Raw genomic sequence first — 13439 nt, 5'->3', positions numbered from 1 at the left:
GCTGGTTGCGAGTGAGGAAAAGAGTTGAATGTGAGCATGAATGGAGGCCTCAAGACATTTGGAGGATTAGTTTGTTAATGAGATGCCAGCAAATTTTAAGTGAACTTGCAAACGATAGACAGTTAATATTAAAAAATAGTAAAATCTCTTTGATTAAGCACAGGGAATAATTATAGTGAAGTGGCAGTTCCTCTATAGTTAACGTTAAGATCCCCTTTCTATTTAAAGCTCCATAATAAAAATAATGTGCTCTCATATAGCACATTTTTGTAGATCTCCAAGTGCTTTACAAAGAAGGTCAGTATCATTATTATTTACAGTTGGGGAAACCCGTGACATAGAAGTGAAATAACTTGCTTGTCATTGCTCAGGTCAGAGGCAGTGCGTCAATAAAACCCAGATCATCTAACCCGGTCCAATGTTCTGTTAGCTAGCCCTGCTCACTCTTCTCAGTTGGGGCCAGTTCCTTTAACCAAATGACTTCACTTAGGCCAAGTCTACACTACTAAATTAAGTTTACCTAAGTTACATCAACGTACAGCCATGGTTGTAATTGAATCGGTTTTACATGTCCACACTACACTTCTTGGGTCATCACCAGGAGTGCTTGCTCCAATTTAACTGTCAGTGTGGGGCATTGTGGGATGGCTTCTGAAAAGTAGCAACAGTCAGTGTAAGCAACACAGTGTCTACACCAGTGATACTCAGACCTCAGTAGTTCAGGAACCAAATTAGCGATCAATCAACATTACCCGGAAGAGCCACAGTAGTGTGAATTCATTGTTTCATTTACTATAGTACTATATATTCATATTTATACAGTATATATATAGTTCTCACAGCAAAATGACTGACCAAGTATTATTATTTTATCAACTACAATTGGTTAATAACAGTAAAAGCACCCTGATTGGCTAATAATTATATCACACAGTGTTTTAATATGTGCTACAAAGAGCCACAGGCTACACATTAAAGAGCCACTTGTGGCTCGCAAGCCTCCGTCTGTATATCACTGATCTACACTAACACTGCGTCGATCTAACTACATCGACCTAAGCGCTACGCCTCTCCCATAAGTGGAGTGATTAAGTCAATGCAGTGGGTGAGTTACATCAGTGGGAGCTGCATTTTAGTGTAGACACTTGACGTAGCTGGACGTAAGCGCCTTAGTAAGATTTTTATCCTTTTTACAACCCAACCTTTACTTGTAAACATACAACTATATGACAACAATTAACTGCTCTAGGGACACTATAGATATTCAAAGACAAGGAAACAAAGTTTATAAAGGAAAGAAAGTTTTCAGGATTGTTTAAAGCAACTACTGTTATGATCTTTGAATTTTACAAGATTATTTTACACCAAGCATGCACTTAATTTGTTAAAATCAAAAGATGTTAAGGTAAATACACAAAGTAAACCAAAAGCCCTAAAAGCAGGAATAAAAACACACATTGTCATCAAGACCATTTCTTAATATATTAAAGTAACAGAAAAAACACATTCTGAACAGTTAAAAAGTACCATAGAGCATCCTTAAGGCTGTTTCACACAGTGAAAGTCATTATCACATTTAGTATATGTGATACAGACAAGCACAGGTATGCCTTACACCAATGATTGATCCATTCTTGATGCCATGGACCATTCCAGAAAAGCGGGGGGGCGAACCAAATCATAGACTCCAACATTTATAAATATATAATTGTCAATTCACTGCAATTCCATGAACAATTAAATCTAAAGTGCTAATCATATAAAACATTTAGATTTTAAAATACATTGGTCACTGCTTAATGTAATCAATAAGGTACAAGTAATTAATGGTACAAATTATAATTGTACTGCCATGTATCTCCAGAATCCTTCTGAGTACAGTTAACTGTACTGCTGTGTATTTCCAGAGGCCTGAACACTTACAGTTGCATCATTTCATGCCTGCTCAAGCCAATATAAAAGGTTTTTTTTTCACATTATCCCTGCTCTGTCTGTTTTTGATTCATATTTGCAATTTTACATGGTTCAGTTGACTGTCAGAGAAGTGACTGAAAGATGCCAACTTTAGAAGCAATTGCTCTTTAATTACTCTTCTTGATTACAGTATCTGCTACCATTGATAACAAAAGAAGAAAATGAGGTGTGGTAGATCTCCGCACATAAACAGCCTTTTTCGTGGGGCACTCTCTGCCTACCTGGTGCAGCTACTGGGAAGCAGATACTGTACTTCATAATTTTTTTTTAATTAAACAGAGTATAAGAATATGTGACCTCCAAATATTAATGGGACTTGCATACTCACCAGAGGTGCCTTCTCCAGCATCACGCTCGGCCATGATGCTGTTCTGTGACTGGCTGAACTGCTTTGGGAGTTACAAACAGCTGCTGGCTATCTGGGAGAATGGATCCCTTGCTGGCCTATTTCCCATTCTCCTTAGTAACTGCAAGAGGGGGGAAAGGTGCTTATTTCTGTCTGGTCATGTGCATTTTGAACATTGTATGCTTCACAGTGGGCATCCACTCACATGTGTCAGCCAAATGCTAATGAAGAATTGTGAAATCTTCTAGGAGAGGAGATTAACAGGAAGAGCAGTAGGAGTTATTGTGTTTAGGGGTGAGACAATGAACTTTTGAAACTATATCTGGCATGCAGATGAACCCCTATAGATCTCTTCAATCTGTGAGGACAAGCTGCCAGCAAACTTCATCTTATGAGAAGGGGTCTTTTCAACCAGGCTTGGTTGGAAACACTGAAGAACTTTGGGTGGGATAAACTTCTTAAAATAGGAAGATAACTTGTTAGTTAAGGTTAGGCTTTAGCAGGCATGTTATGATGTTGTTTTATATGTAACCATATGTTCCCATCTCTTACACTGCTTTTTAATTTAATCTCTATTCTTTTTTTTTTTTTTTTTAAATAACTGAACTCAAGTTCCATGCATAGTACAGGAGCAAAGGTGTAAGGTGAAACTGGGGTACACTGTTCCTTTGGAAACAGAGGATCTGAGATTTCTGTGGATATCCAGTGATCAGCGGCTGGATAACATAGGGGGACACTGAATGGGCTCATGGTCTGGGGGGGAATCTGTTGTCAACCTACAAGGCAAAGACAGAGCTGGTGTAGCTCAGAGGATAGAGCTTGAGTTGCTGACAGGCTGATTGTGTTAGGGAACCAACACCCAGCCAGCACAAGCAAGGCCCCCTCATACTGGAGGCAGGTGGTGACAAGGTGACTCACAGTTCTGGGTGCCCTAAGAAGCAACACAGCGGTCACAAAAAGTTTTTAGAGCACTTACTGTAGGGGGTATGGGACTGTAAATTGATACCAACCCTCCTTTAGGCTGAGGCAGAAAGACCACCATCTTCTAATCATCGCCAATTCTTCTGTATCTCAAGAAATACAAGTTGTAGCTAGGCTCTGAGAAAGAGGGTGTGACAGAACACACCCCTGTATTCACACCCTACACCCTATTGTAATAATCTTTGTACAAGGTATGCCTTGTAAGTTATCATTTGAAAACTCATAATCTGCTGCTCAGTATCATTCTGATAAAATATGTGTGAAAACATATGTGAAGTTATAAGATTTTTCTGTATGACATTAATACCTGTTCCAAACACCACAGCCCTGCCCAAGTAGAAGTCAGCAAACAGGTCTATCCTAAACAAATGAATGTGTGCCTGCTTTAATTTGTATTTAAGCAGTAAACAGAGTCATCAAGCAGGAGGGAAAACAAAGGAAGTTCAAACAGGTGAAAAAAAACATCAGGGAATATCCTTCCACATAGACTCTTTGTCTCCTGGGTCTCAGCTGGAAATGTTTTTCAAGAGGGGGACTGAAACTACAAAAAGAGGGGAGAAACACACTAAGGCACCCCTTTCTCTCCTCCTGTCCACCTCATCCTCTGCACCTGAGCAGATAAAACAGCTATTGGACACTGGGGGCAGGGTTCTGACCTGAAAATTTGGTTAATAATTTGCTGGAGCATGTAGTGAGAAAGTTTGTTTTGCAACTAAATTGGTTTCTTAAGTAGATATTAGTAGGCATTTTATCTTTATTTTTCTTGTAACCATTTCTGACTTTTATGCCTCATTATTTATGCTCACTTAAAATCTATCTCTTTGTAATTAATAAATTTGTTTTACTATTTTATCTAATCCAATCTGTTTAAAGTGAAGTGTCTGAATAACTATTTAAGGTAATAGGATTGTATATTATTCCCTTAAAGCAGGGGTGGGCAAACTATAGCTCGGGAGCCGCATCCAGCCCTTCAGTGGGGTCAGGGGCTTGCCCCGCTCCGCGTGTGCCGTGGCTCCCGGAAGCACCGGCATGTCCTCCCTCCAGCTCCTACACGTAGGGGCAGCAAGGGGGTTCAGCACACTGCCCTCACCCCTAGTGCCACCCCCGTAGCACCCATTGGTCGGGAACCATGGCCAATGGGAGCTGCAGGGGTGGTGCCTGTGGACAGGGCAGCACACAGAGCTGCACCTCCACATAGGAGCCGGAGGGGGGACATGCTGCTGCTTCTGGGAGCTGCTTGAGGTAAGTGCCACCCAGAGCCTGCACCCCGCCCCCTCCTGTGCCCCAGCCCTGATCCCCATCCTGCCCTCCAAACCCCTCAGTCCCAGCCTGGAGCACTCTCCTGCACCTCCAACCCCTCATCCCAGCCCCATCCCAGAGCCTGCATCCCCCAGCCGGAGCCCCCTCCTACACCCTGAACTCTTCATTTCTGGCCCCACCCCAGAGCCCGCACCCCCAGCTGGAGCCCACACCCCAACCCCCAATTTCGTTAGCAGTCATGGCCTGCCATACAATTTTCATATCCAGATGTGGCCCTTGGGCCAAAATGTTTGCCCACCCCTGCTTTAAAGGAATAATGGATTTAATCAAAATATACATATGCTGGGGACAAAGCTACAGTTGCACTGGCATTTCCTAATTTTGAGTGCTTCCCTTATTCCACTGTATCAGACTCAAACGTCTGGTCTGTACTCTCAAAGCCCTTCACAATCTAACTCTTCCCTATCTATCTGACCTTATATCTTACAGTAAGGTTCATGTCTGTCTTACCTCTACCAGTGATGACAGCCCCAAAATTCAGTTCTCTACTTTGATATGCACTTATGTGGGAAGTGGGAAATGTGCTCAGTCAGAATCTATCAGAATTCATCTCTTCAGAACTCATCTCTTCTGTATTGTTTGCAGGAAAGTACAGTCAGATAATGGCTGGACAAGTGGCAAATTGTGATCACATTTCTGATTGGCTAAGAACAGTGCATATCCTTTTGTTTGTTTTATTTCATTCTACCCTTGCCCACTTGTCTCATCCACTTGTTGTGTCTTGTTGCTTTAAATTTATAAACTTTTTGGGACAGACACTGTCACTTGCCATCTCTGCTTTCAGCACTTTAGCACAATCGGGCCCTGGCCTGATTGGCCTCTAGGTGTTACTGGAATACAAATAAAAAATAAGGCCATTGCTCTAAATTGACAAAAGAGAAGGAAGAGTATGCAATACTAGGTGTTTTTTCTGTCTCTTAATTATTTTTAATTGTTTTGTATTTAACCTCATGTTTAAATTCACTCTGTTCATAAGTTTAACTGGTTTAATCTTTCTGGCAGTTATATCTTAGGGGTTACTCAGCACATAGTTGATACTGTCTACTTCCCTCACCCCAGGATCAGGAACAAGAAGGCTTAGTGGTGGTGGTGATTTTTTGTACTGTGGTAGAGTCTAGCAGTCAAACTCAGGATTGGGGCCCCATTGTATGTGCACAGTGCCTAGCACCACAAAAAGTGGTCCTTGCCCCAAAGATGCTCACGTCATCAGTGGGTTCAATCTTAGAGTTTTATAGTGGTGCCCATCACCGTATCTCAGTGCCTTCCATGAAAAATCAACAGCCATGTCCCTAGAGCAGCGGTTCTCATACAGGGGTCTGCGGAGCCCAGCGGCTGGCCCCAAGCCCGAGTGCTAAAGGCAGTGGCCCCCCTGCCTCAAAGCTAGGAGCGGCACGGGGCTAAAGGTGGCGACCCCCTCACCCCAGCCTGAAGTGGCATGGAGCTAAAGCCGGCGGCCCCTCCACCCCAGCTGGGAGCGGCACAGGGCACCCCAGCTAGGAGTGACGCAGGGCCGATGCCAGCACCCCCTCAAGCCCCCAAAGCCGGGAGAGGTGTGGGGCTGAAGCTGGGAGCCCCAGTGCCCCCCCCACCCCCAGCCAGGAGCAGTGGGGGGCTGAAGCTGGGAGCAACCCTGGGAGCCCCCCCCCCGCACCCATACACAGTACCTAGTTACCCCCCTGCCTGCACGTAACCCCTAGCTACCCACTCCCTGCACCCTGAGCAGTTTTCAAACTTTTTGAACTGAGTCCCCTCTTTGAGTTATATTTTTTGGTTGCATTCCCCCACAGCCCAGACAGGCTGGGTTGCCTCCTGAGCTAGTCCAGGGATGGAGGTGGCATTCCGTCCCTGGACCCCACAGTGAAGAGCTGGCTCTTGCCCCCCCAGCTCTTGCCCCCGCAAATAGAAGTAAAACTATGCCTATGCCCAAGGGTTCCCCTCCCCCACCACTGGGGCCTGGTATTTTTATAGCATGTTGGGGGGGGGTCCTCAGCAAGAAAAAAGTTGAGAACCCGTGCCCTAGAGGGCTTTGTGATTCAAGGTAAGCGTGAGATAGCTATAACTGGTGATAAAACTGTAAGCCACCAGGTCTCAGCATGTGACGGTGGTGGTAACAGCCATGATGGCCCTGATGAGGATGCCAAAGCAGAACAAATATCCAATTATCGCACACGTGGATGATTCCATCTCCTCTCAGGGTAAGAGCTAGCGACTAAAACAATCTGGAATGTCACCAGGAATCGTAGAGAAACCCCCGATCTGCCATCCTTTTAGACAAACGTGAAAGCAAACAACAGAGCCACTAAGAATCCTACAAACCCTCTTTACAGGTTAAAATGACCACCCTGCCGCCCTCCTTCCCCGAGTGGGGACAGTTTCAAAGCCGAGCAGAGCGGCTTCTCAGCCCTAGCTCTAATCACTGCGGTGTGCCTCGGGACGAGCCTGCGCCGCGTGTCTCCGCGGCCCCCCCTGCCTAAGAAGAGCCTGATGCTCAGGCTCTGGAGCTGGTGGGGGAATGTGCGGGAGAGGCCAATTTAGCTAAACTGACGCCTCCAGCAAGCAGAGCCGCGAGAACAGCAGGGGAATCAGACTGCCCGCGGCGGCTGCTTGCTGGAGGGGGAGGTTTTACTTCCTCCCAAAGCCCCCGCAGCTGCTCCTTGCTCCCCGCCCGCCGCGGGGAGGTTCCTCAGAGTCCCCCCTCCCCCGCGCGAGTCCCGCCTTCTATGGGGCGCGGGGGCAGGAGGAGGCGGTGACCCCCCCTCCTCCAGCTAGCGTCGCGCGGGCGCCCCGCCCATCTGCCCGGAGTCACGCTCCCAGCAGGAGCCGGCCCCAGGGGGCGGGGCTGCGACGTGGGGGAGGGATTCGGAGACGGGCTTAACGGCTCCCAGCCAAATGGCTGGCGCAGGCTGCCCGCAATGCAGGGTGGGAGGGGGGCGCATGTGCAGTTAGTAGAGGCCTGTCGGGGGAAGGCTGCTGTGGCTCGCGGGCCCGCTCGCTTCCCCTCTCGCAGCGCGCGCGCGACGACGCCCCCCTCCCCCAAGTCGCCGCCGCCTCGCCTCGCGCCGCCCCGCCCGCCATGGCGCTGAATAAGTCCATGCACGCGAGAAACCGCTACCGGGACAAACCGCCGGACTTCGCCTACCTGGCGTCCCGCTACCCGGCCTTCCGGCAGCACGTGCAGACCAGCCTTTCCGGCCGGGCCAGGTGGGTCCCCGGGGGCGCGGGGAGCTCTGACGGGGCTCAGCGGCCGCGGCCCGCTGGGGGCTGGGATTTTCCGTTGCCCAGGGTCCCGCGGCGGCAGCTGAGCGTCAGCGCGGACACATGGGGGAGCCCCGTTCCCTCTCCCGCCATCGCCGTGCGCCGGCGGCCTGTGGGCCGGTGTCCCCGTGCCGGGGGCGCCCCCCTCCACTCCGCGCCTCCAGCGTCGCTGTCCTAACAACAACCCTTCCCTCGCTGGGAAACACCCCCCTCTCCCGCCCCCCTCTTCCCCAGCCACAGGCGAGCGTGTAGGTCAGTGTAGCTCTGACAGATGGGGTTGCTGTCCCGATAAGGGCATTCTGCTGCAGCTGTGGCTCTGAAGTGTGGACATGGGCTTAGCCTCCCTTGCTACCCAACCACTGGTCATCCCCGGAACACCGTCCACACTTAGCCCTGAATGAGCCGAGGATGCTGTGGGGAAAACAGTATGTGATTAGACTTAATCAAAATACCCTTACAGGAGGGACAGAGCTACAGTTGCACTGACATGTCCCAATTTTGAGTGTTCGCCTTTGCAACTGCAGCGTTTTATTATGTAGATGTTTAACTTTTCAAAATACAAACTGAAGAAATAAATTCCCTCATAACATAATAGTTAGTACAGAAAAGGGTGTGTGTTTTGAGGGTTGGGTTTGTCCCAGAACCAGCACTTAAGGCTTTTTCCTTCTCAGATGCTAAGGAATACTGCCTAAACAGTCTCTGTGGTCTGCTTGAGTTTTGTTACTGAAATTGAATTATTTTTGATGGATTTTGTTTTTATGTGTAGAAACAAGTTTTCTTCAAAACCATCCCATTTAAGGAGATATTTCTTGTTTTGAATATGTGGTTTATGATTTTATCCTCATGATACTTTTAATTAATGCTGACAAGACACTTGTTACTGTAATGCATAAAACTAAATATTGGTGCTTGGTGCCAACTATAATGCAAGGATTTTTTTCTGTTAATTGCATTTTATGCCTTGCAGCCTAAATTTCAAGGATCCAGAAGCTGTGAGAGCTCTGACGTGCACCCTCTTGAAAGAAGACTTTGGACTTACAATTGATATTCCATTAGAGAGGCTTATTCCTACTGTTCCCTTGAGGCTTAACTATATCCATTGGGTGGAAGATTTAATTGGCCATCAAGATGGTGATAAACAAGCTCTTAGACGGGGAATTGACATAGGTATGTGTCATATATTGGGGATTAGACAACTTTCTGTTTGACCAGGTTTGTCTGGTTCTTCAGTTTAAGAGTTTGGAAATGACATTAACTAACAGATTTTCCTTTATATCCATTGATATAGGGGGATAAAAATTACATGTTCCAAACAACAAAAGTATTTGTGCTTATGAGAGACTGGCTGTCCAATCTCTAGCCTTATTGGGGTTGGCTCCTTTATGGACTAAGCTTCTTCCCACAGACTTGTGAATAAATGCAGCTCAGTTCTGACATGCAACACCTTTTGCTTTCCACCTTTCTCATCCTTGAACTCTCCTGAGCTTAAATTATTCATTATATTGAATTGTGCTGTTGGTTAATAAATTGGAAAAAGATCTGCTCTTGAGTTTGTGAGTGTAATCAAATGAAAACTTTTAATTCAAGTAATTTAACATTAGATTGCAGTGCTTCCTAACTTTGAGTTGAGGTGTGCAGGGTGGTACGTTATTCTTTACTCTTATTATTGATTGTGCTTTTGCACACGTGAATCAGATTCCTTACATGTTGCATAGTAACAAATTTTAGTGTTGCTTTTTGATCAATCTACTCTTTTTGAATCCAGATTCTCACTTCTACTTGTATTTTTTTTTTTTAGGTAGTTGGGTCATAGAATCATAGAATACAAGGGTTGGAAACGACCTCAGGAGGTCATCTAGTCCAACCCCCTGCTCAAAGCAGGACCAATCCCCAATTAAATCATCCCAGCCAGGGCTTTGTCAGGCCTGACCTTAACTTCTAAGGAAGGAGATTCCACCACATCTCTAGGTAATGCATTCCAGTGTTTCACCACCCTCCTAGTGAAAAAGTTTTTCCTAATGTCCAACCTAAACCTCCCCCACTGCAACTTGAGACCATTACTCCTTGTTCTGTCATCTTCTACCACTGAAAACAGTCTAGATCCATCCTCTTTGGAACCCCCTTTCAGATAGTTGAAAGCAGCTATCAAATCCCCCCTCATTCTTCTCTTCTGCAGACTAAACAATCCCAGTTCCCTCAGCCTCTCCTCCTAAGTCATGTGTTCCAGTCCGCTAATCATTTTTGTTGCCCTCCGCTAGACTCTTTCCAATTTTTCCACATCCTTCTTGTAGTGTGGGGCCCAAAACTGGACACAGTACTCCAGATGAGGCCTCACCAGTGTCGAATAGAAGGGAACGATCACGTCCCTTGATCTGCTGGCAATGCCCATACTTAAACATCCCAAAACAACGGCACACTGTTGACTCATATCCAGCTTCTTGTCTACTGTAACCCCTAGGTCCTTCTCTGCAGAACTGCTGCCTAGCCATTCGGTCCCTAGTCTGTAGTGGTGCATGGGATTCTTCCATCCTAAGTGCAGGACTCTGCACTTGTCCTTATTGAACCTCATCAGATTTCTTTTGGCCCAATCCTCTAATTTGTCTAGGGCTCTCTGTATCCTATCCCTACCCTCCAGCGTATCTACCTCTCCTCCCAGTTTAGTGTCATCTGCAAACTTGCTGAGGGTGCAATCCACGCAATCCTCCAGATCATTTATGAAGATATTGAACAAAACCGGCCCCAGGACCAACCCTTGGGGCACTCCAATTGATACTGGCTGCCAACTAGACATGGAGCCATTGATCACTACCCGTCGTGCCCGACAATCTAGCCAACTTTCTATCCACCTTATCGTCCATTCATCCAGCCCATACTACTTTAACTTGCTGGCAAGAATACTGTTGGAGACTGTGTCAAAAGCTTTGCTAAAGTCCAGGAACAACACGTCCACTGCTTTCCCCTCATCCATAGAGGGCAATTAGATTAGTCAGGCATGACTTGCCCTTGGTGAATCCATGCTGACTGTTCCTGATCACTTTCCTCTCCTCTAAGTGCTTCAGAATTGATTCCTCGAGGACCTGCTCCATGATTTTTCCAGGCACTGAGGTGAGGCTGACTGGCCTGTAGTTCCCAGAATCCTCCTCCTTCCCTTATTTAAACATGGGCACTACATTAGCCTTTTTCTAGTTGTCCAGGACTTCCCCCAATTGCCATGAGTTTTCAAAGAGAATGGCCAATGGCTCTGCAATCACACCCGCCAACTCCTTGAGCACTCTCGGATGCAGCGCATCCGGCCCCATGGGCTTGTGCTCGTCCAGCTTTTCTAAATAGTCCCGAACCACTTCTTTCTCCACAGAGGGCTGGTCACCTCCTCCCCATGCTGTGCTGCCCAGTGCAGTAGTCTGGGAGCTGACCTTGTTCGTGAAGACAGAGGCAAAAAAAGCATTGAGTATGTTAGCTTTTTCCACATCCTCTGTCACTAGGTTGCCTCCCTCATTCAGTAAGGGGCCCACACTTTCCTTGACTTTCTTCTTGTTGCTAACATACCTGAAGAAACCCTTCTTGTTACTCTTAACATCTCTTGCTAGCTGCAACTCCAGGTGTGATTTGGCCTTCCTGATTTCACTCCTGCATGCCCGAGCAATATTTTTATACCCCTCCCTGGTCATTTGTCCAATCTTCCACTTCTTGTAAGCCTTTTTTTTGTGTTTAAGATCAGCAAGGATTTCACAGTTAAGCCAAGCTGGTCACCTGCCATATTTACTATTCTTTCTACACATCGGGATGGTTTGTCCCTGTAACCTCAATAAGGATTCTTTTAAAATACAGCCAGCTCTCCTGGACTCCTTTCCCCCTCATGTTCTCCCAGGGGATCCTGCCCATCAGTTCCCTGAGGGAGTCAAAGTCTGCTTTTCTGAAGTCCAGGGTCCATCTTCTGCTGCTTTCCTTTCTTCCCTGTGTCAGGATCCTGAACTCGACTATCTCATGGTCACTGCCTCTTAGGTTTCCATCCACTTTTGCTTCCCCTACTAATTCTTCCTGGTTTGTGAGCAGCAGGTCAAGAAGAGCTCCGCCCCTAGTTAGTTCCTCCAGCACTTGCACCAGGAAATTGTCCCCTACACTTTCCAAAAACTTCCTGGATTGTCTGTGCACCGCTGTATTGCTCTCCCAGCAGATATCAGGGTGATTGAAGTTTCCCATGAGAACTAGGGCCTGCGATCTAGTAACTTCCATTGGTTGCTGGAAGAAAGCCTCATCCCCCTGGTCCAGTGGTCTATAGTAGACTCCCACCACGACATCACCCTTTTTGCTCATGCTTCTAAACCTAATCCAGAGAGACTCAGGTTTTTCTGCAGTTTCATACTGAAGCTCTGAGCAGTCATACTGCTCCTTTACATACAATGCAACTCCCCCACCTTTTCTGCCCTGCTTGTCCTTCCTGAACAGTTTATATCCATCCATGACAGTACTCCAGTCATGTGAGTTATCCCACCAAGTCTCTGTTATTCCAATCGCATCATAATTCCTTGACTGTGCCAGGACTTCCAGTTCTCCCTGCTTGTTTCCCAGGCTTCGTGCATTTGTGTATAGGCACTTGAGATAACTTGCTGATTGTCCCTCTTTCTCAGTATGAGGCAGGAGCCCTCCCCTCTCAAGCGGGTCTCATTTGCTTTCTTTAATGTCAAATGACTTTTCAATTCAGAGCCCTTTTTGGTGCTAAATTACAAAGGGGATTTAAAGAGAAGTCAAGGAAAATACTAGTAAAATTGCATATTGATATCTGTTCAGACTTTCTGTATCTACAGAGATCAAACATACAAAAAATCTTTCCCTAAATTTATTTGTCAGATGTCTTCCAGCAATAAAACCTTTTTGGTCTCTACTGATTTATCTACTGCTTAATCCAATCAGTTAAAGATTTTCTTGTTATTGTTTTTAAAGGTTCTATACAAATATTTTAAAATCTGTCTGGACAGATACATTTTGTTATAGTTTAGCATCTGTACTCCTTTTTGGTTTTGTTATTAGTTAAATCTTTCCTTTATACTTTGGAAGAATTCTTTTTTTTTTTTTTTTTTTTTTTTTGAAAGTAGTCCTGCACTGGTGGAAGCACATTACCAAATTGAAAAAAGTATATGGGGTATCTGGATATCTGTCCAACATTATTTGATTCATATCTTGTCTCTTAGCATTTCATCTTTGAAAGAAGGCTAAAATTCATGCTTTTCTCAAGGTTTCTATTTAGTAATTTCAGCATCCACTTCACTTTCTCTTAACAGTGAATTCAATGCTCTCCTGGCATTTACTAGTTACTATGTTGTCTTTTCTAAATTAATGTTTCTTTTTCCACAATTTATTGACTTTATTTTGTATTTGTCAGCATTGATTTGGTTTAAATCAAACTGATTTAAATCACTAGTCAGGAAGACTCTTATTTAATCATGGATTTCTACATACAAGTGCATTCTTGTTGGTTTTTATAACTTATTCTTCACAACTTATTTGCAAGAAAATGAGCTGGAGATAGTGTAACAAAGCAGTCTCTGGTGGGACACTACTGAGA

At 45.6% G+C, this 13439-nt stretch overlaps 2 protein-coding genes across 2 annotated transcripts in view; one reads left to right on the top strand and one right to left on the bottom strand.

The window, feature by feature from the left end:
* Window positions 1-2324, bottom strand: part of CTC1 (CST telomere replication complex component 1) — a 57352-nt gene extending 55028 nt beyond the window's left edge. The window contains exon 1 of the mRNA XM_074974905.1: window positions 2303-2324. Coding sequence (XP_074831006.1) covers window positions 2303-2323 — 21 coding nt within the window. The 5' untranslated portion in view covers window position 2324. The remainder of the gene's footprint in view (window positions 1-2302) is intronic.
* Window positions 2325-7688: 5364 nt separating this feature from the next.
* The window catches only part of METTL16 (methyltransferase 16, RNA N6-adenosine), a 30499-nt gene continuing 24748 nt past the window's right edge, over window positions 7689-13439 (top strand). The window contains exons 1-2 of the mRNA XM_074974917.1: window positions 7689-7822; window positions 8844-9043. Coding sequence (XP_074831018.1) covers window positions 7695-7822; window positions 8844-9043 — 328 coding nt within the window. The 5' untranslated portion in view covers window positions 7689-7694. The remainder of the gene's footprint in view (window positions 7823-8843; window positions 9044-13439) is intronic.

Source organism: Natator depressus, chromosome 1 (assembly GCF_965152275.1).
Source record: "Natator depressus isolate rNatDep1 chromosome 1, rNatDep2.hap1, whole genome shotgun sequence".
In the NCBI taxonomy this organism is placed as follows: domain Eukaryota; kingdom Metazoa; phylum Chordata; order Testudines; family Cheloniidae; genus Natator; species Natator depressus.
Note: the sequence above shows the minus strand (reverse complement) of the source record. Positions and strands in the feature narration are given on the sequence as shown.